Source organism: Symsagittifera roscoffensis, chromosome 5, assembly GCF_963678635.1.
Source record: "Symsagittifera roscoffensis chromosome 5, txSymRosc1.1, whole genome shotgun sequence".
NCBI lineage: Eukaryota > Metazoa > Xenacoelomorpha > Acoela > Convolutidae > Symsagittifera > Symsagittifera roscoffensis.
Window position 1 is genome coordinate 27,084,349 of NC_087066.1, and position 22,523 is coordinate 27,106,871.

Genomic DNA, 22,523 nt, shown 5'->3' on the forward strand with positions numbered 1-22,523 from the left:
TTCCCATCCACCTCCGGTGCTAAGGCCGCGATTTGTGCCTCTGTAAGATTACTGGCGAAATAGAAATTTTTCGGATTTAAGGAGTGTTTTGCTACCATCCCCCACTGGAAGCGGTTCAGCCAGAATTCCCACAGCATTGGTGGCTCCGCGCATTTAGATGCCCAAAAAGACGTAATGCTTAATGGATTTTTCCCCCACCTTGATTTGCTGGAAACGATAGTTTCGGAAGGTTAAATTCCAATGTTAAGGAATAACTGTTTTCTAATAAGATCATAAGCAAAAACTGAAATAGGAGATTACCAAAGGTGGCAAACGCTCCGAAGGTTAGTACCTGTCAACTGTGTCTAGCACCGGTGTAGAGTTAGCTGATTGACAGATGTTATAATAAACATAAACTAAACGATAAGTGAACTAATTTAATCACTATGACAAACCTTAAAAACTTCTAAAAGCGACTTCTGCACCAAAATATACCAATTTTGAAGGTCGGCGGGCGCCAAAAAACACAAAATATGGTTTTTACAGTGTTCTAGGAGCGCTCGGAAAATCAATTTGGGCGACCTAAAAAAGGTCGACAGATAATTATGGATAAATTTTCTCTCGCAAATTCAAAATGATCGATTAAAATCCATTGGCGCTCGATGCGGGAACCTCTCAACCCTTGTCCAATGAAATGGTCAGCGATTCCGTTCGTTTGTTACTCGATTCGGAATTGTGTACTTAACGAATGAAGGCTCTTTTTTCTCCTCCCCCACCTGCAAATTCTTACAATTAAAATTACTGTTCACTTTGTCCGATTGTTATGAAAGTTGACATGCAGACAACTAGGCCATGAAAAATAAATTTATTCTTCATAATCAACCTTTTAAAACCACTCGTTACACCATAAAATTGACGCGTGTGTGATTGGGGGGGGGGTGTCGGAAGGAAAAAAAGCCGGGATGAAGATCAAATGTGCTTGTTTTTGGAAGGTAACTACCTCATATACCAAGTTTTGTAACCAATGGCCTATCTGAACAGAAATTAAGCAAATAAAAATGCAGCTGGAGAAAAATTGTTAAAACTTTTTTCTTTTTAGCCATTTAACAGATTGATTTAGATATTTATATCCAGCTTATCATTTAATTTATATATATATGGCTCTTTTCCTTTTCCCCCCAACTCACATGAGTATCAATTTTATGATCTAACAAGTGGTTTTACAAGGTTAATTATGGAGACCAAATATGTTTGTCATGGCCTAGTTTATTTGCATGTCAATTTCCATGACAATCGGACAATGCAAACAGTAATTTTATTTATAAAAAATTGCAGGTGGGGGAAAAGGAAAAAGAGCCTATTTATTTACGACCGGTTGCATTAAATTACAAATTTTTTGGTTAAAAAATAAAAGAATAAAATAAAAACATACAACGAGAAATGAGTAGGCCCAGCAGCACGGTAACCCAGAGCAAGGCATCCTCTAAAGTAACAACCAGCAGTGCATTCAATGGAAACAATTCTACTTTTAATGGAAGCAATAATGGCTCGGCAGGGGGTAGTACGGTTCTAAATTCTACAATGGATCTACTGGAGCAACTGGTGGCCGAATGTGCAGACGGATACAAACCAGACGCGACTGCACAAAGTGTGAGTGTCTAATCAACTCAATCAAGAACAAATCAAAAATCCAAGTGCTAGTGTACTGTTTAAATAGAACCGATGTTTTAGCGCATAAATTTGAGTCAATTAACGCCAGGATTCTACAACAAGTAGCAACATGGGACTTAAAACATCTAGTTTTTCCGCGTTTTAACAAAAGTTTTTGTACTTGCTCATGAAAGAGATTCCTGAAAAATGACAAATTCATATGACCATAAAAAAGCTGTCATTTTGAAAACTGGACAAAATATGAAGAATTTGAATTTTGATAGATTTTTAGAGGAAAGCTCAGATAATTTACTAACGGCTATGTAAAATTGAGCTCTTTTTCCTCCTCCTCCCCTCCCCACCTCACACGAGCTTCAATATATTAGTGTAACGAGTGGTTTTACGAGGTTGAGTATGAAGACCAAATATGTTTGTCGAGGCCTTATTAGTCTGTATGTAAATTTTCATAACAATCGGACATCGTCAACAAACTTACATGTAAAAAATTGCAGGTGGGGGGGGTAAAGGAAAAAGAGCCTAAAATTGATTTGAACTATAAGTAAGGGCTCTTTTTCCTTTCCCCCCCCCCCCCCCCCCCCACCTGCAAATTTTTACATGTAAATTTGTTGACCACATTGTTCGATTGTTATGAAAGTTTACGTACAGACTAATAAGGCCACGACAAACATATTTGGTCTTCATACTCAACCTCGTAAAACCACTCGTTACACTAATATATTGAAGCTCGGGTGAGGTGGGGGGAAAAGGAAAAAGAGCCTAAGTAAGAATTGTCCCAATAGTCCTTTAAAATGAGTAACCAAGAGACTGAAAGCACAACTTCAGTTGAATTTTGTCCATTAGAAAGTTAGAAATTTTCTACCAGTCATGATATAATTTTTAAAAGCAGTCTGATGCAAATTTAATTGTAAGCAATTTGTTTTTCATCCGCCGGTTCGGTGTATCAAAAGTTGTAAATCAATCAAACCTTGTTCAGCTAAGCTAAGTGGAACAACAGCATGAAGTTAAAACAAGACTGCTCTTATATCAGATCAGAGCAAAGAGTGTTCTATTTGCCCTTTAAACCTGAAAACAAAACGTTCTGCAAAAGAAAAGAAATTGATAAACTAAGAGAATGAAAATATTGAAAAATTTTTTGTCTTCTTTTTACACCCCCGACGCTAAGTAAATACAAAAGATTTAGCGTCGGATCTTAGGATCTTATAAACTAGTTCTTCCTTTTAGCACAATGGGGAATTACCTCAAGGCGAGAAACTCACATATGCTTAACCATTTATTTTGTTCCTTATAGGGATGGCATTTATTTTCTAGGGAGGGGCGGCTCTAGGAATTTTTCGAGGGGATGGGGCGGATTTTCAAAAAAATTTGAAAATTTTATCGATCTTTTTTTTCGGCCGACCAAAGTGATTTTTGAGCTCTCCCAAAATACTATAGAGACCCTAACTTGACAAAATTCTCTGCGTCGCAGGCAAATTTGTGAAAAAAAAACAGGCCACAAAAGGCGTTTTTATGCTTTTCTTGGAAAATTTCGACCAAAAAATCGGGTTTTTTCGGCGCGCGCTCCCACATCAAAATAAGTATAGGTTGCCGCCAAAGGCGCCTTTAGAAAAATTTTTAAGGTCAGTCGGGGCCAAAAATGGGCATCTTAAAATAGTTCAAAGGGTCAGCAGGGAGTCGAATCCCTGAAAAGGAAGCGTCCGCCCGCACCGCCCACCCCCTAAATCTAACACTGTAGGGAGGAAGCCATATGAGGGAGATTGATTCGTCCTTTGCGTCGGGTCTAGTGTTTTTGACCTTAGCGTCTTTCAGAGTTTTAATAAGGTTGAACTGCTGCCCTCAATTTATTTTGGAAGGATTTTAAAAATCCGCTTATGCGTGTTATATGCACCCAACATAACTCGGCTCTTTTTCCTTTCCCCCCCCCACCTCACATAAGCGTCAATTTTATGGTGTAACGAGGGGTTTTACAAGTTTAATTATGAAGACCAAAAATGTTTGCCTAATGAGTTTGCATGCAAATTTTTGTAACATTCGGATAAAGTGAACAAAACTTCTCTAGAAAAATTTTTCAGGTGGGGGGAAAAGGAAAAAGAGCCCATAACTCCCGTTACTAATTCCAAATAGGCCAAACTAGCAATATTCTTAGGATTGCGTAAAGAGGTCAAAAACGCACAACCCCAAAAACTTCAAAAAAAAATTAAGTTTGAAAAAATAAAGAGAACCAACCAAAGCTGGTTTCTCGCCGAAGCCTAAAACTTTTCAATAGCGGACCAACTCAGCTTGACGTAGCTGAGATTTTACTTTAACTTTGATTCAACGAAGATATGAATTATCAGAGGGAGGGGAACAGCTTATACCTGCTTCATTGTGCATACCAAGACAATGAAGTTTAACATCTTTTATTTAAGAAGAAAAGTCTTGCAAATGTCAATATAACTTCAATGGGTTTTTGGCGTGTGCCTGCAGCGAGTATTCAATGCTAGCATTACAATACAAGAACTCTAAAACGTTGTATCGCAATATTCGCAATTTTTTTACTCGTTGAGTTTGTGCAATGAGCCTTGATCCGGTCTCTATCTGTCTAAACCAGAGTCACAAGGCTCACCCAACTGCTGCTTCTTAATGTGGATCAATTTTACAAGCTGTTTTGAAAATTTGGATAATTCGATATAAAAGTACATTACATAAAAGAGGGATTAATCCCGCGTAGATTAAATCAAACATTTGAAACAATCTTTGTTGGTTTAAATCAGTTTTTTGGCGGTTATTAATTTTCATTCCATTTTTCTTTCCACTAAGTTGCTCGTTGCAAGCAACATTGCCGCCCACCTTGAATGAGCCAAGTTCATTCAACACTGACAGGGAGTTTCCTTAGTTTTATGCAAGGCCGGACGTAGCAGCCTCTCGCGGTTCTGACCTTAGCTGATCGACATTGGCTGTCTCTCCCAAGGTAGACTTCCACAACCCGAGCTAATGGCCATTGTAAGGGGGGTTGGTTTTCGTCCATCAGGAGCACAACATCACCAACTTCAAAATTTCGTTGTTTTGAAGTCCACTTCTTCCGTGGCTGCAGAGAAGACAAGTACTCCTTGCTCCATCGCTTCCAGAAAACTCCAATGAGTTTCTGCATATGTGCCCAGCGTTTGGCTGGATGAGTTTCAAAGGGCTGGAGTGTACTTGTCGTCAGTGGGGGCACTGGTATTGGCAGGTACTGCATTTCTTTCCCTGTCACCATCATAGCTGGTGTTAGGGTTCGTAGGTCCAGAACGTCGGTCGAAATCGGGAGGAGTGGTCGGGAGTTGAGGATTGCTTCAATGTCGCATAGTAGAGTAGAAAGTTCCTCGTATGTCAAAACATTGTTCCCCATGACTCTTCGCAGATGTGATTTCGCAAGTTTCACGCCCGATTCCCAAAGTCCACCAAAGTGAGGAGCTCCTGGTGGAATCATTGTCCAAGTGATTCCAATCTCATCTGCGGCACTTGGCATTGATTGTGTTCCGAACTTCTTGGTTAGGTTCATTTGCAGTTGCCTTAGTTCATTTTTGGTTCCAACAAAGTTCAGTCCATTGTCTGAGTACATCCTTGCTGGAGCACCACGTCTAGCACAAAATCGTCTCAAGGCAGCAGTACAAGACTGGGAGGACAAACCCGATGTTAGCTCCAAATGTATGGCCTTTGTTGTGAAGCAAACAAACAAAGCCAAATATGACTTTGACAGCTGTTTGCCATTCAGTGTCACAAAAGGACCAGCAAAGTCCACGCCAGTGTGAGTGAATGGAGGCGAAGGCGTTATTCGTTCTTTGGGTAGGTCTCCCATCAATGGTGGATTTGATCGTGCGTTGAATCGTTGGCACTTCACACAGTTTCGTATGAGGTGACGAATTGCTGATTGCGCGTCCACAATCCAGAAATGTCGTCGAAGTTCAGCAAGGATCGTATTTGCGGGAGCATGAAAATACTTCAGATGAATGTCCTGCAGGATGAGTTTGGCCAGTCGACTTTTCTTGGGTATCACGATTTGGTTGCGCTGATCATCTGCGAGAGTTTGGTTCTGACTCAGTCTCCCGCCCACCTTGATGAGTCCGTCATCAACGAGGGGGTATAGTCGCAGAAGATGGCTTTTCTTCGCAACTGATTCGCCAGCATTCAATGCCCTTAGTTCATCACTGAAGAACTTAGTTTGTTCGTTTCGTATTAGCTTCAGAAGGGCGTTGCGTCTATTCGTCAAAGAAGTTGGATGAACGTAACTGCCATCTTCTGGGTGCTTCTGGTTTCGATGTGCAAAAAAGGCAACATAGCACAGTACACGAATGCACTTCTCTAGACTGCTGAATTTTTCCAGATCTAATAGTGCGTCCAAAGAAGGCTTGACCAATTGGCAGCTGTTGACAACTGCGTTTTTCTTTCTTTCAGAACCAACTTTTGTTAGCTTTGGTTGGTCTGGAATCCGAAGTTCGGAGAGCCAGCTCGGTCCATGCCACCACAGTGAAGAGTTTTTCAGCGTCATTGCTTCGAGTCCACGAGTTGCAGCATCCGCTGGGTTTTCCTCACTTCGTACATGTCGCCAGTTGACTGGTTTCAAAACCTCCTGTACTTCATGCACTCGGTTGCGAACAAAAGTGTTACAGACGTTTGGGGTCTCGTTGAACCAACAAAGTACAATCGTGGCATCTGTCCAACCGAAAACTTCCTTCGGATTCCGTCCTATTTTTTGAAGTAGGATCGTATGGTCCATCTTTTCCTCGTATGGTCCAGCAACTTGCATCCTAGCACAGCTGCACACAATTCCAATTTGGGGATCGTCAACGGTTTCAAAGGTGCCACTCTTGATTTAGCCACAAAAAGATTGGTTGATTTCGTCTTTATGTTCCTGACGTAGATACAACTGGCGTATGCGGTTTCTGATGCGTCACAAAACAAATGAAGCTCAAAACTGTCCTCCACAACATGTCTCGGTATGTCAAAATTCTCCACATTGTGAACTTTAGTCCTCCACCTTAGAAACGTCTCCATCATATCATCGGGGAGTTTGTCGTCCCAATTGATTCCCCGCGACCAAGAGGATTGCATGATGAGTTTCAACGGAAGCGTCATCGGAGTCAGCCAGCCCAGAGGATCAAAGATCTTAGAGATGTCTGAGAGTAGAGATAGTTTTGTCATGTTCTCCTTCAGATCGTGGGCTACTTTGAAGACGAAGACATCGTTTGTCGGAAGCCACTTGATTCCTAATGCTTTCACAGAGTAGTGTTTTGCTGAGAACTCGTGTTCGTTTTCGCGCAACTCACTGGGCAAGGATTCCATGACTTCTCTTGAGCTGCTTACAAATTTCCGTAGAGGAAACTGTTTCGTTGCTAGCTGACATCTAACGTCATTGATCAGTTTCTTCGCCGAGGGTAAGTCATCTGCGCCAGTCAACCAGTCATCGACGTAGAAGTCTCGACTGATTGTTTCTTCGACACAAGAATGCTTTCCTGCTTCTATGAGTGATCGAACAGAGTGATAGCAACTGCTAGCAACTCCATATGTCACTCGGGTCATCCTGTATGTATCTATTGGTTGGTCGGGCACATCTCTCCAGAGAATTCGGTGGAAGTCCTTATCCTCCTTGTTAAGAGCCACCTGACGATAGATCTTTTCAATGTCTCCGGTGATTCCAATGGGGTAGCATCGGAATCTTAGCAGATGATCAAACAAATCGTCTTGAAGCTTAGGGCCAACCATCAGTGCATCGTTCAGTGAAATTCGGGTACTAGTAAGAGCACTAGCGTCAAAGACAACTCGTAGCTTTGTAGTTGTACTATCCTTTAGAACGCAGTGGTGGGGAAGGTAGTAGCATCTTTTCTCTGACATTGCGAGCTCATCTGGTGGTACGACTTCTAGGTGACCCATGTCTTGGAACTCTTTGATGAAGTCTCGGTACTGAGTGTACAAAGCCACATCCTGCTTAAGCTTGCGTTCCAGACTGAAGAATCGTTTGAGTGCATTGGCTTTGCATTCGCCGAGGGTTCCAACGGTTGTCTTGAAAGGCAAACTAACAGAGTAGCGACCATCTGGCTTAGTTATGGTTGTTTTGTCGAAATGATCCTCAACAAATTCTTCATCCTTCGATCGAGGGCATCGGTTCAAAGGCAAGTCCTCAATTGTCCAAAAGCGACTAATGTCCAGATCAGACTCCTGACGGACGAAGTTTGTTTGCAAAACTCTATCAGCATTGCACTTGCTTAGTAACTGTACTGATCCACTCACAATCCAGCCAAAAATTGATTCATCCAAGGTGAGAGACCCTTCTCGTATCCGTTTACCAGTGGTGAGCTCGTTTGCCAGTTCAACGCCACATAGAAGATCAATCCTTCCTCTTTTGTCAAAAGCTGGATCGGCCAGCGCATATCGAGATGGAAGGTTATGTTCGCGTACATCCACATCGTCTCCTGGTAGATCTGATGTGACTTGAGGCATGATGAAGAAGTCTGCTCGTAGTGTGTCTTCTCCGGGCAATGACAAAGTTATTGGAGCCAGTCCTCTCGTCTCCAATGGGGGGGCAGTTCCAACTGGTTTCACTGTTTGGTTGACTGATTTACGAGGCAATCCATTCCTTCGTACGAAGCTTTCACTGACGAAGTTCAACTGCGATCCATTGTCTATCAAGGCGCGGCAAATGATTTCTTGTCTGTGATGGTTGAACAGCGGTATCCTGCAAGTTCCAAGTAGGGCCGTTTTGTCAGGTTCCGTAGCACTAATTACAGTACACAGGTTGTTTCCACTCGTATGACAATCGTTCACAGTCTTTCTCTCAGTTGTAATAGGTTGTTCCCTGCGCTGACTGTCCGTGTGAAGAAGAGAATGGTGTCTTTTACCACACTGCTTACAATTGTGAGTGCTTGGGCATTTCGTTACCATATGCCCTGGGCGCAAACAATTAAAGCACAGTCGTTTGGAAGTCACTTCGTCTTTCCGTGTATGTACTTTCAACTTCTTGAACTCGTTGCATGCAGTTACAGTATGAAGTGCTCCACAAAACACACATTGCTCGTCCACAGTTGTTGCTCCATACGATTGCCTTCGGTCGATTTTACTTTGGATATCAGCATGTGCTTCAATTCGAGTCGTTGGTTTCTGTAAAGTGATTGATGACTTCACTGCTTCTAGTGCCCTCGCTCGCGCACTAATGAAATTGTCAAGCTCGTGTAGTGTCTGGAGCTCTCTTCCTGGGTTGTGAAGCTGCCATTGCTTTTGGCTTTCTGGATCCAGTTTCTGCTCAATCACATGAACCAGTATTGGATCCCAGTCTTGAGTATTACAGCCTTGCACTTCTAATGCAGCCACATTTTCGCGGAAACATTCCAAAAGCTTCCTGAGGTTTGTTCCATCTTCGGCTTTCAAAGTCGGGTAGTTTAACACAGCACTGAGATGCATGCTTACAATGAACCTCTTGTTGTCGAATCGGTCCATTAGAGTCCTCCTTGCGAGCTCGTAGTTCACGTCTGTTACTGCTACATTCTTGATCAGATCGTGTGCTTCTCCTCGAAGCGAAGACTTGAGGTGGTTCAACTTCTCAGCGTTTTGGAGGTTTGGGTTTCCATGTACAGCAGAATCGAACTGATCGATGAAGCTCGTCCACTCTGTATACTTCCCACTGAAGGAGGGAAGATCTATCTTAGGCAGCTTGATCTGACTTGATCTTGGTGAGAACATTGTATGAAGCCCGCTCGCTTCTCCTGTTAACCCCCTGGAAGACGCTTGCTGATCTTCCAAGAAATCATTCGTCTGCTGAATGAATTCTCGTACCTCCGCTCTGAACTCGCAAGCCGTTTCAAGCTCGGCTTGCAGACGTTCGTCTGGTACAACGTCCTCTATCAATCGATCCTTTTCACTGATCGATGTGAGGGTCTCTCTTATGACCGCAAGAGAAATTCGCAAGCCAGCAAGATCAGTCACTGGATTGGACGATCGGATTGAGTTTATTCGATGCCTATGCTTAGAAATGCATGTCTTGTGACCACTTCTGGAGTGAACCAGCTTCAGGTATGTTCGTCCTGACTGATCGTTTTGTCCATGTTGCGCGCTCACAACAGCTGGTTGATCGCTCTGCTCGTTCGCATTGCTCTGACCTGGTTGCTCGTTCGCAACTGATCGTACATCGCCTTGCTCGTTCGCGAAGCTTCGTAGATCGTACTGGTCGTTGGTATCACTCATAGTTCGTGGTTCGTGGTTAGTGGTTAATGGTTAGTAGTTCTTGGTTCGTTGTGTCCGGGTCGGCGGACCAATGGTTTCTCGCCGAAGCCTAAAACTTTTCAATAGCGGACCAACTCAGCTTGACGTAGCTGAGATTTTACTTTAACTTTGATTCAACGAAGATAAGACTGTATATCAGAGGGAGGGGAACAGCTTATACCTGCTTCATTGTGTATACCAAGACAATGAAGTTGAACATCTATTATTTAAGAAGAAAAGTCTTGCAAATGTCAATATAACTTCAATGGGTTTTTGGCGTGTGCCTGCAGCGAGTATTCAATGCTAGCATTACAATACAAGAACTCTAAAACGTTGTATCGCAATATTCGCAATTTTTTTACTCGTTGAGTTTGTGCAATGAGCCTTGATCCAGTCTCTATCTGTCTAAACCAGAGTCACAAGGCTCACCCAACTGCTGCTTCTTAATGTGGATCAATTTTACAAGCTGTTTTGAAAATTTGGATAATTCGATATAAAAGTACATTACATAAAAGAGGGATTAATCCCGCGTAGATTAAATCAAACATTTGAAACAATCTTTGTTGGTTTAAATCAGTTTTTTGGCGGTTATTAATTTTCATTCCATTTTTCTTTCCACTAAGTTGCTCGTTGCAAGCAACATTGCCGCCCACCTTGAATGAGCCAAGTTCATTCAACACTGACAGGGAGTTTCCTTAGTTTTATGCAAGGCCGGACGTAGCAGCCTCTCGCGGTTCTGACCTTAGCTGATCGACATTGGCTGTCTCTCCCAAGGTAGACTTCCACAACCCGAGCTAATGGCCATTGTAAGGGGGGTTGGTTTTCGTCCATCAGGAGCACAACATCACCAACTTCAAAATTTCGTTGTTTTGAAGTCCACTTCTTCCGTGGCTGCAGAGAAGACAAGTACTCCTTGCTCCATCGCTTCCAGAAAACTCCAATGAGTTTCTGCATATGTGCCCAGCGTTTGGCTGGATGAGTTTCAAAGGGCTGGAGTGTACTTGTCGTCAGTGGGGGCACTGGTATTGGCAGGTACTGCATTTCTTTCCCTGTCACCATCATAGCTGGTGTTAGGGTTCGTAGGTCCAGAACGTCGGTCGAAATCGGGAGGAGTGGTCGGGAGTTGAGGATTGCTTCAATGTCGCATAGTAGAGTAGAAAGTTCCTCGTATGTCAAAACATTGTTCCCCATGACTCTTCGCAGATGTGATTTCGCAAGTTTCACGCCCGATTCCCAAAGTCCACCAAAGTGAGGAGCTCCTGGTGGAATCATTGTCCAAGTGATTCCAATCTCATCTGCGGCACTTGGCATTGATTGTGTTCCGAACTTCTTGGTTAGGTTCATTTGCAGTTGCCTTAGTTCATTTTTGGTTCCAACAAAGTTCAGTCCATTGTCTGAGTACATCCTTGCTGGAGCACCACGTCTAGCACAAAATCGTCTCAAGGCAGCAGTACAAGACTGGGAGGACAAACCCGATGTTAGCTCCAAATGTATGGCCTTTGTTGTGAAGCAAACAAACAAAGCCAAATATGACTTTGACAGCTGTTTGCCATTCAGTGTCACAAAAGGACCAGCAAAGTCCACGCCAGTGTGAGTGAATGGAGGCGAAGGCGTTATTCGTTCTTTGGGTAGGTCTCCCATCAATGGTGGATTTGATCGTGCGTTGAATCGTTGGCACTTCACACAGTTTCGTATGAGGTGACGAATTGCTGATTGCGCGTCCACAATCCAGAAATGTCGTCGAAGTTCAGCAAGGATCGTATTTGCGGGAGCATGAAAATACTTCAGATGAATGTCCTGCAGGATGAGTTTGGCCAGTCGACTTTTCTTGGGTATCACGATTTGGTTGCGCTGATCATCTGCGAGAGTTTGGTTCTGACTCAGTCTCCCGCCCACCTTGATGAGTCCGTCATCAACGAGGGGGTATAGTCGCAGAAGATGGCTTTTCTTCGCAACTGATTCGCCAGCATTCAATGCCCTTAGTTCATCACTGAAGAACTTAGTTTGTTCGTTTCGTATTAGCTTCAGAAGGGCGTTGCGTCTATTCGTCAAAGAAGTTGGATGAACGTAACTGCCATCTTCTGGGTGCTTCTGGTTTCGATGTGCAAAAAAGGCAACATAGCACAGTACACGAATGCACTTCTCTAGACTGCTGAATTTTTCCAGATCTAATAGTGCGTCCAAAGAAGGCTTGACCAATTGGCAGCTGTTGACAACTGCGTTTTTCTTTCTTTCAGAACCAACTTTTGTTAGCTTTGGTTGGTCTGGAATCCGAAGTTCGGAGAGCCAGCTCGGTCCATGCCACCACAGTGAAGAGTTTTTCAGCGTCATTGCTTCGAGTCCACGAGTTGCAGCATCCGCTGGGTTTTCCTCACTTCGTACATGTCGCCAGTTGACTGGTTTCAAAACCTCCTGTACTTCATGCACTCGGTTGCGAACAAAAGTGTTACAGACGTTTGGGGTCTCGTTGAACCAACAAAGTACAATCGTGGCATCTGTCCAACCGAAAACTTCCTTCGGATTCCGTCCTATTTTTTGAAGTAGGATCGTATGGTCCATCTTTTCCTCGTATGGTCCAGCAACTTGCATCCTAGCACAGCTGCACACAATTCCAATTTGGGGATCGTCAACGGTTTCAAAGGTGCCACTCTTGATTTAGCCACAAAAAGATTGGTTGATTTCGTCTTTATGTTCCTGACGTAGATACAACTGGCGTATGCGGTTTCTGATGCGTCACAAAACAAATGAAGCTCAAAACTGTCCTCCACAACATGTCTCGGTATGTCAAAATTCTCCACATTGTGAACTTTAGTCCTCCACCTTAGAAACGTCTCCATCATATCATCGGGGAGTTTGTCGTCCCAATTGATTCCCCGCGACCAAGAGGATTGCATGATGAGTTTCAACGGAAGCGTCATCGGAGTCAGCCAGCCCAGAGGATCAAAGATCTTAGAGATGTCTGAGAGTAGAGATAGTTTTGTCATGTTCTCCTTCAGATCGTGGGCTACTTTGAAGACGAAGACATCGTTTGTCGGAAGCCACTTGATTCCTAATGCTTTCACAGAGTAGTGTTTTGCTGAGAACTCGTGTTCGTTTTCGCGCAACTCACTGGGCAAGGATTCCATGACTTCTCTTGAGCTGCTTACAAATTTCCGTAGAGGAAACTGTTTCGTTGCTAGCTGACATCTAACGTCATTGATCAGTTTCTTCGCCGAGGGTAAGTCATCTGCGCCAGTCAACCAGTCATCGACGTAGAAGTCTCGACTGATTGTTTCTTCGACACAAGAATGCTTTCCTGCTTCTATGAGTGATCGAACAGAGTGATAGCAACTGCTAGCAACTCCATATGTCACTCGGGTCATCCTGTATGTATCTATTGGTTGGTCGGGCACATCTCTCCAGAGAATTCGGTGGAAGTCCTTATCCTCCTTGTTAAGAGCCACCTGACGATACATCTTTTCAATGTCTCCGGTGATTCCAATGGGGTAGCATCGGAATCTCAGCAGATGATCAAACAAATCGTCTTGAAGCTTAGGGCCAACCATCAGTGCATCGTTCAGTGAAATTCGGGTACTAGTAAGAGCACTAGCGTCAAAGACAACTCGTAGCTTTGTAGTTGTACTATCCTTTAGAACGCAGTGGTGGGGAAGGTAGTAGCATCTTTTCTCTGACATTGCGAGCTCATCTGGTGGTACGACTTCTAGGTGACCCATGTCTTGGAACTCTTTGATGAAGTCTCGGTACTGAGTGTACAAAGCCACATCCTGCTTAAGCTTGCGTTCCAGACTGAAGAATCGTTTGAGTGCATTGGCTTTGCATTCGCCGAGGGTTCCAACGGTTGTCTTGAAAGGCAAACTAACAGAGTAGCGACCATCTGGCTTAGTTATGGTTGTTTTGTCGAAATGATCCTCAACAAATTCTTCATCCTTCGATCGAGGGTATCGGTTCAAAGGCAAGTCCTCAATTGTCCAAAAGCGACTAATGTCCAGATCAGACTCCTGACGGACGAAGTTTGTTTGCAAAACTCTATCAGCATTGCACTTGCTTAGTAACTGTACTGATCCACTCACAATCCAGCCAAAAATTGATTCATCCAAGGTGAGAGACCCTTCTCGTATCCGTTTACCAGTGGTGAGCTCGTTTGCCAGTTCAACGCCACATAGAAGATCAATCCTTCCTCTTTTGTCAAAAGCTGGATCGGCCAGCGCATATCGAGATGGAAGGTTATGTTCGCGTACATCCACATCGTCTCCTGGTAGATCTGATGTGACTTGAGGCATGATGAAGAAGTCTGCTCGTAGTGTGTCTTCTCCGGGCAATGACAAAGTTATTGGAGCCAGTCCTCTCGTCTCCAATGGGGGGGGGGGGCAGTTCCAACTGGTTTCACTGTTTGGTTGACTGATTTACGAGGCAATCCATTCCTTCGTACGAAGCTTTCACTGACGAAGTTCAACTGCGATCCATTGTCTATCAAGGCGCGGCAAATGATTTCTTGTCTGTGATGGTTGAACAGCGGTATCCTGCAAGTTCCAAGTAGGGCCGTTTTGTCAGGTTCCGTAGCACTAATTACAGTACACAGGTTGTTTCCACTCGTATGACAATCGTTCACAGTCTTTCTCTCAGTTGTAATAGGTTGTTCCCTGCGCTGACTGTCCGTGTGAAGAAGAGAATGGTGTCTTTTACCACACTGCTTACAATTGTGAGTGCTTGGGCATTTCGTTACCATATGCCCTGGGCGCAAACAATTAAAGCACAGTCGTTTGGAAGTCACTTCGTCTTTCCGTGTATGTACTTTCAACTTCTTGAACTCGTTGCATGCAGTTACAGTATGAAGTGCTCCACAAAACACACATTGCTCGTCCACAGTTGTTGCTCCATACGATTGCCTTCGGTCGATTTTACTTTGGATATCAGCATGTGCTTCAATTCGAGTCGTTGGTTTCTGTAAAGTGATTGATGACTTCACTGCTTCTAGTGCCCTCGCTCGCGCACTAATGAAATTGTCAAGCTCGTGTAGTTTCTGGAGCTCTCTTCCTGGGTTGTGAAGCTGCCATTGCTTTTGGCTTTCTGGATCCAGTTTCTGCTCAATCACATGAACCAGTATTGGATCCCAGTCTTGAGTATTACAGCCTTGCACTTCTAATGCAGCCACATTTTCGCGGAAACATTCCAAAAGCTTCCTGAGGTTTGTTCCATCTTCGGCTTTCAAAGTCGGGTAGTTTAACACAGCACTGAGATGCATGCTTACAATGAACCTCTTGTTGTCGAATCGGTCCATTAGAGTCCTCCTTGCGAGCTCGTAGTTCACGTCTGTTACTGCTACATTCTTGATCAGATCGTGTGCTTCTCCTCGAAGCGAAGACTTGAGGTAGTTCAACTTCTCAGCGTTTTGGAGGTTTGGGTTTCCATGTACAGCAGAATCGAACTGATCGATGAAGCTCGTCCACTCTGTATACTTCCCACTGAAGGAGGGAAGATCTATCTTAGGCAGCTTGATCTGACTTGATCTTGGTGAGAACATTGTATGAAGCCCGCTCGCTTCTCCTGTTAACCCCCTGGAAGACGCTTGCTGATCTTCCAAGAAATCATTCGTCTGCTGAATGAATTCTCGTACCTCCGCTCTGAACTCGCAAGCCGTTTCAAGCTCGGCTTGCAGACGTTCGTCTGGTACAACGTCCTCTATCAATCGATCTTTTTCACTGATCGATGTGAGGGTCTCTCTTATGACCGCAAGAGAAATTCGCAAGCCAGCAAGATCAGTCACTGAATTGGACGATCGGATTGAGTTTATTCGATGCCTATGCTTAGAAATGCATGTCTTGTGACCACTTCTGGAGTGAACCAGCTTCAGGTATGTTCGTCCTGACTGATCGTTTTGTCCATGTTGCGCGCTCACAACAGCTGGTTGATCGCTCTGCTCGTTCGCATTGCTCTGACCTGGTTGCTCGTTCGCAACTGATCGTACATCGCCTTGCTCGTTCGCGAAGCTTCGTAGATCGTACTGGTCGTTGGTATCACTCATAGTTCGTGGTTCGTGGTTAGTGGTTAATGGTTAGTAGTTCTTGGTTCGTTGTGTCCGGGTCGGCGGACCAATGGTTTCTCGCCGAAGCCTAAAACTTTTCAATAGCGGACCAACTCAGCTTGACGTAGCTGAGATTTTACTTTAACTTTGATTCAACGAAGATAAGACTGTATATCAGAGGGAGGGGAACAGCTTATACCTGCTTCATTGTGTATACCAAGACAATGAAGTTGAACATCTATTATTTAAGAAGAAAAGTCTTGCAAATGTCAATATAACTTCAATGGGTTTTTGGCGTGTGCCTGCAGCGAGTATTCAATGCTAGCATTACAATACAAGAACTCTAAAACGTTGTATCGCAATATTCGCAATTTTTTTACTCGTTGAGTTTGTGCAATGAGCCTTGATCCAGTCTCTATCTGTCTAAACCAGAGTCACAAGGCTCACCCAACTGCTGCTTCTTAATGTGGATCAATTTTACAAGCTGTTTTGAAAATTTGGATAATTCGATATAAAAGTACATTACATAAAAGAGGGATTAATCCCGCGTAGATTAAATCAAACATTTGAAACAATCTTTGTTGGTTTAAATCAGTTTTTTGGCGGTTATTAATTTTCATTCCATTTTTCTTTCCACTAAGTTGCTCGTTGCAAGCAACATTGCCGCCCACCTTGAATGAGCCAAGTTCATTCAACACTGACAGGGAGTTTCCTTAGTTTTATGCAAGGCCGGACGTAGCAGCCTCTCGCGGTTCTGACCTTAGCTGATCGACATTGGCTGTCTCTCCCAAGGTAGACTTCCACAACCCGAGCTAATGGCCATTGTAAGGGGGGTTGGTTTTCGTCCATCAGGAGCACAACATCACCAACTTCAAAATTTCGTTGTTTTGAAGTCCACTTCTTCCGTGGCTGCAGAGAAGACAAGTACTCCTTGCTCCATCGCTTCCAGAAAACTCCAATGAGTTTCTGCATATGTGCCCAGCGTTTGGCTGGATGAGTTTCAAAGGGCTGGAGTGTACTTGTCGTCAGTGGGGGCACTGGTATTGGCAGGTACTGCATTTCTTTCCCTGTCACCATCATAGCTGGTGTTAGGGTTCGTAGGTCCAGAACGTCGGTCGAAATCGGGAGGAGTGGTCGGGAGTTGAGGATTGCTTCAATGTCGCATAGTAGAGTAGAAAGTTCCTCGTATGTCAAAACATTGTTCCCCATGACTCTTCGCAGATGTGATTTCGCAAGTTTCACGCCCGATTCCCAAAGTCCACCAAAGTGAGGAGCTCCTGGTGGAATCATTGTCCAAGTGATTCCAATCTCATCTGCGGCACTTGGCATTGATTGTGTTCCGAACTTCTTGGTTAGGTTCATTTGCAGTTGCCTTAGTTCATTTTTGGTTCCAACAAAGTTCAGTCCATTGTCTGAGTACATCCTTGCTGGAGCACCACGTCTAGCACAAAATCGTCTCAAGGCAGCAGTACAAGACTGGGAGGACAAACCCGATGTTAGCTCCAAATGTATGGCCTTTGTTGTGAAGCAAACAAACAAAGCCAAATATGACTTTGACAGCTGTTTGCCATTCAGTGTCACAAAAGGACCAGCAAAGTCCACGCCAGTGTGAGTGAATGGAGGCGAAGGCGTTATTCGTTCTTTGGGTAGGTCTCCCATCAATGGTGGATTTGATCGTGCGTTGAATCGTTGGCACTTCACACAGTTTCGTATGAGGTGACGAATTGCTGATTGCGCGTCCACAATCCAGAAATGTCGTCGAAGTTCAGCAAGGATCGTATTTGCGGGAGCATGAAAATACTTCAGATGAATGTCCTGCAGGATGAGTTTGGCCAGTCGACTTTTCTTGGGTATCACGATTTGGTTGCGCTGATCATCTGCGAGAGTTTGGTTCTGACTCAGTCTCCCGCCCACCTTGATGAGTCCGTCATCAACGAGGGGGTATAGTCGCAGAAGATGGCTTTTCTTCGCAACTGATTCGCCAGCATTCAATGCCCTTAGTTCATCACTGAAGAACTTAGTTTGTTCGTTTCGTATTAGCTTCAGAAGGGCGTTGCGTCTATTCGTCAAAGAAGTTGGATGAACGTAACTGCCATCTTCTGGGTGCTTCTGGTTTCGATGTGCAAAAAAGGCAACATAGCACAGTACACGAATGCACTTCTCTAGACTGCTGAATTTTTCCAGATCTAATAGTGCGTCCAAAGAAGGCTTGACCAATTGGCAGCTGTTGACAACTGCGTTTTTCTTTCTTTCAGAACCAACTTTTGTTAGCTTTGGTTGGTCTGGAATCCGAAGTTCGGAGAGCCAGCTCGGTCCATGCCACCACAGTGAAGAGTTTTTCAGCGTCATTGCATCGAGTCCACGAGTTGCAGCATCCGCTGGGTTTTCCTCACTTCGTACATGTCGCCAGTTGACTGGTTTCAAAACCTCCTGTACTTCATGCACTCGGTTGCGAACAAAAGTGTTCCAGACGTTTGGGGTCTCGTTGATCCAACAAAGTACAATCGTGGCATCTGTCCAACCGAAAACTTCCTTCGGATTCCGTCCTATCTTTTGAAGTGCTTTCCTCGTATGGTCCAGCAACTTGCATCCTAGCACAGCTGCACACAATTCCAATTTGGGGATCGTCAACGGTTTCAAAGGTGCCACTCTTGATTTAGCCACAAAAAGATTGGTTGATTTCGTCTTTATGTTCCTGACGTAGATACAACTGGCGTATGCGGTTTCTGATGCGTCACAAAACAAATGAAGCTCAAAACTGTCCTCCACAACATGTCTCGGTATGTCAAAATTCTCCACATTGTGAACTTTAGTCCTCCACCTTAGAAACGTCTCCATCATATCATCGGGGAGTTTGTCGTCCCAATTGATTCCCCGCGACCAAGAGGATTGCATGATGAGTTTCAACGGAAGCGTCATCGGAGTCAGCCAGCCCAGAGGATCAAAGATCTTAGAGATGTCTGAGAGTAGAGATCGTTTTGTCATGTTCTCCTTCAGATCGTGGGCTACTTTGAAGACGAAGACATCGTTTGTCGGAAGCCACTTGATTCCTAATGCTTTCACAGAGTAGTGTTTTGCTGAGAACTCGTGTTAGTTTTCGCGCAACTCACTGGGCAAGGATTCCATGACTTCTCTTGAGCTGCTTACAAATTTCCGTAGAGGAAACTGTTTCGTTGCTAGCTGACATCTAACGTCATTGATCAGTTTCTTCGCCGAGGGTAAGTCATCTGCGCCAGTCAATCAGTCATCGACGTAGAAGTCTCGACTGATTGTTTCTTCGACACAAGAATGCTTTCCTGCTTCTATGAGTGATCGAACAGAGTGATAGCAACTGCTAGCAACTCCATATGTCACTCGGGTCATCCTGTATGTATCTATTGGTTGGTCGGGCACATCTCTCCAGAGAATTCGGTGGAAGTCCTTATCCTCCTTGTTAAGAGCCACCTGACGATACATCTTTTCAATGTCTCCGGTGATTCCAATGGGGTAGCATCGGAATCTTAGCAGATGATCAAACAAATCCTCTTGAAGCTTAGGGCCAACCATCAGTGCATCGTTCAGTGAAATTCGGGTACTAGTAAGAGCACTAGCCTCAAAGACAACTCGTAGCTTTGTAGTTGTACTATCCTTTAGAACGCAGTGGTGGGGAAGGTAGTAGCATATTTTCTCTGACATTGCGAGCTCATCTGGTGGTACGACTTCTAGGTGACCCATGTCTCGGAACTCTTTGATGAAGTCTCGGTACTGAGTGTACAAAGCCACATCCTGCTTAAGCTTGCGTTCCAGACTGAAGAATCGTTTGAGTGCATTGGCTTTGCATTCGCCGAGGGTTCCAACGGTTGTCTTGAAAGGCAAACTAACAGAGTGGCGACCATCTGGCTTAGTTATGGTTGTTTTGTCGAAATGATCCTCAACAAATTCTTCATCCTTCGATCGAGGGCATCGGTTCAAAGGCAAGTCCTCAATTGTCCAAAAGCGACTAATGTCCAGATCAGACTCCTGACGGACGAAGTTTGTTTGCAAAACTCTATCAGCATTGCACTTGCTTAGTAACTGTACTGATCCACTCACAATCCAGCCAAAAATTGATTCATCCAAGGTGAGAGACCCTTCTCGTATCCGTTTACCAGTGGTGAGCTCGTTTGCCAGTTCAACGCCACATAGAAGATCAATCCTTCCTCTTTTGTCAAAAGCTGGATCGGCCAGCGCATATCGAGATGGAAGGTTATGTTCGCGTACATCCACATCGTCTCCTGGTAGATCTGATGTGACTTGAGGCATGATGAAGAAGTCTGCTCGTAGTGTGTCTTCTCCGGGCAATGACAAAGTTATTGGAGCCAGTCCTCTCGTCTCCAATGGGGGGGGGGCAGTTCCAACTGGTTTCACTGTTTGGTTGACTGATTTACGAGGCAATCCATTCCTTCGTACGAAGCTTTCACTGACGAAGTGCAACTGCGATCCATTGTCTATCAAGGCGCGGCAAATGATTTCTTGTCTGTGATGGTTGAACAGCGGTATCCTGCAAGTTCCAAGTAGGGCCGTTTTGTCAGGTTCCGTAGCACTAATTACAGTACACAGGTTGTTTCCACTCGTATGACAATCGTTCACAGTCTTTCTCTCAGTTGTAATAGGTTGTTCCCTGCGCTGACTGTCCGTGTGAAGAAGAGAATGGTGTCTTTTACCACACTGCTTACAATTGTGAGTGCTTGGGCATTTCGTTACCATATGCCCTGGGCGCAAACAATTAAAGCACAGTCGTTTGGAAGTCACTTCGTCTTTCCGTGTATGTACTTTCAACTTCTTGAACTCGTTGCATGCAGTTACAGTATGAAGTGCTCCACAAAACACACATTGCTCGTCCACAGTTGTTGCTCCATACGATTGCCTTCGGTCGATTTTACTTTGGATATCAGCATGTGCTTCAATTCGAGTCGTTGGTTTCTGTAAAGTGATTGATGACTTCACTGCTTCTAGTGCCCTCGCTCGCGCACTAATGAAATTGTCAAGCTCGTGTAGTTTCTGGAGCTCTCTTCCTGGGTTGTGAAGCTGCCATTGCTTTTGGCTTTCTGGATCCAGTTTCTGCTCAATCACATGAACCAGTATTGGATCCCAGTCTTGAGTATTACAGCCTTGCACTTCTAATGCAGCCACATTTTCGCGGAAACATTCCAAAAGCTTCCTGAGGTTTGTTCCATCTTCGGCTTTCAAAGTCGGGTAGTTTAACACAGCACTGAGATGCATGCTTACAATGAACCTCTTGTTGTCGAATCGGTCCCTTAGAGTCCTCCTTGCGAGCTCGTAGTTCACGTCTGTTACTGCTACACTCTTGATCAGATCGTGTGCTTCTCCTCGAAGCGAAGACTTGAGGTAGTTCAACTTCTCAGCGTTTTGGAGGTTTGGGTTTCCATGTACAGCAGAATCGAACTGATCGATGAAGCTCGTCCACTCTGTATACTTCCCACTGAAGGAGGGAAGATCTATCTTAGGCAGCTTGATCTGACTTGATCTTGGTGAGAACATTGTATGAAGCCCGCTCGCTTCTCCTGTTAACCCCCTGGAAGACGCTTGCTGATCTTCCAAGAAATCATTCGTCTGCTGAATGAATTCTCGTACCTCCGCTCTGAACTCACAAGCCGTTTCAAGCTCGGCTTGCAGACGTTTGTCTGGTACAACATCCTCTATCAATCGATCCTTTTCACTGATCGATGTGAGGGTCTCTCTTATGACCGCAAGAGAAATTCGCAAGCCAGCAAGATCAGTCACTGGATTGGACGATCGGATTGAGTTTATTCGATGCCTATGCTTAGAAATGCATGTCTTGTGACCACTTCTGGAGTGAACCAGTTTCAGGTATGTTCGTCCTGACTGATCGTTTTGTCCATGTTGCGCGCTCACAACAGCTGGGTTGATCGCTCTGCTCGTTCGCATTGCTCTGACCTGGTTGCTCGTTCGCAACTGATCGTACATCGCCTTGCTCGTTCGCGAAGCTTCGTAGATCGTACTGGTCGTTGGTATCACTCATAGTTCGTGGTTCGTGGTTAGTGGTTAATGGTTAGTAGTTCTTGGTTCGTTGTGTCCGAGGTCGACGCGGACCAATGGTTTCTCGCCGAAGCCTAAAACTTTTCAATAGCGGACCAACTCAGCTTGACGTAGCTGAGATTTTACTTTAACTTTGATTCAACGAAGATATGAATTATCAGAGGGAGGGGAACAGCTTATACCTGCTTCATTGTGCATACCAAGACAATGAAGTTTAACATCTTTTATTTAAGAAGAAAAGTCTTGCAAATGTCAATATAACTTCAATGGGTTTTTGGCGTGTGCCTGCAGCGAGTATTCAATGCTAGCATTACAATACAAGAACTCTAAAACGTTGTATCGCAATATTCGCAATTTTTTTACTCGTTGAGTTTGTGCAATGAGCCTTGATCCGGTCTCTATCTGTCTAAACCAGAGTCACAAGGCTCACCCAACTGCTGCTTCTTAATGTGGATCAATTTTACAAGCTGTTTTGAAAATTTGGATAATTCGATATAAAAGTACATTACATAAAAGAGGGATTAATCCCGCGTAGATTAAATCAAACATTTGAAACAATCTTTGTTGGTTTAAATCAGTTTTTTGGCGGTTATTAATTTTCATT

The 22,523-nt window shown here is 44.2% G+C and overlaps 6 protein-coding genes across 6 annotated transcripts; all 6 read right to left on the reverse strand.

Moving 5' to 3' along the window:
- Nucleotides 1-4,492: 4,492 nt before the first annotated feature.
- Nucleotides 4,493-6,154, reverse strand: LOC134846676 (uncharacterized). The gene has a single exon (XM_063864062.1). It carries the CDS (start codon nucleotides 6,152-6,154, stop codon nucleotides 4,493-4,495), a length of 1,662 nt encoding a protein of 553 aa, XP_063720132.1.
- A 197-nt stretch (nucleotides 6,155-6,351) lies between these two features.
- LOC134846677 (uncharacterized) lies at nucleotides 6,352-9,840 on the reverse strand. Its single transcript, XM_063864063.1, has one exon. The coding sequence runs from the start codon at nucleotides 9,838-9,840 to the stop codon at nucleotides 6,352-6,354; it is 3,489 nt and encodes a 1,162-aa protein (XP_063720133.1).
- Nucleotides 9,841-10,527: 687 nt separating this feature from the next.
- On the reverse strand, nucleotides 10,528-12,189 carry LOC134846678 (uncharacterized). Its single transcript, XM_063864064.1, has one exon. The coding sequence runs from the start codon at nucleotides 12,187-12,189 to the stop codon at nucleotides 10,528-10,530; it is 1,662 nt and encodes a 553-aa protein (XP_063720134.1).
- A 197-nt stretch (nucleotides 12,190-12,386) lies between these two features.
- On the reverse strand, nucleotides 12,387-14,138 carry LOC134846679 (uncharacterized). Its single transcript, XM_063864065.1, has one exon. It carries the CDS (start codon nucleotides 14,136-14,138, stop codon nucleotides 12,387-12,389), a length of 1,752 nt encoding a protein of 583 aa, XP_063720135.1.
- Nucleotides 14,139-16,567: 2,429 nt separating this feature from the next.
- On the reverse strand, nucleotides 16,568-18,865 carry LOC134846680 (uncharacterized). The gene has a single exon (XM_063864066.1). The coding sequence runs from the start codon at nucleotides 18,863-18,865 to the stop codon at nucleotides 16,568-16,570; it is 2,298 nt and encodes a 765-aa protein (XP_063720136.1).
- Nucleotides 18,866-19,120: 255 nt separating this feature from the next.
- Nucleotides 19,121-21,847, reverse strand: LOC134846681 (uncharacterized). Its single transcript, XM_063864067.1, has one exon. The coding sequence runs from the start codon at nucleotides 21,845-21,847 to the stop codon at nucleotides 19,121-19,123; it is 2,727 nt and encodes a 908-aa protein (XP_063720137.1).
- Nucleotides 21,848-22,523: the final 676 nt, after the last annotated feature.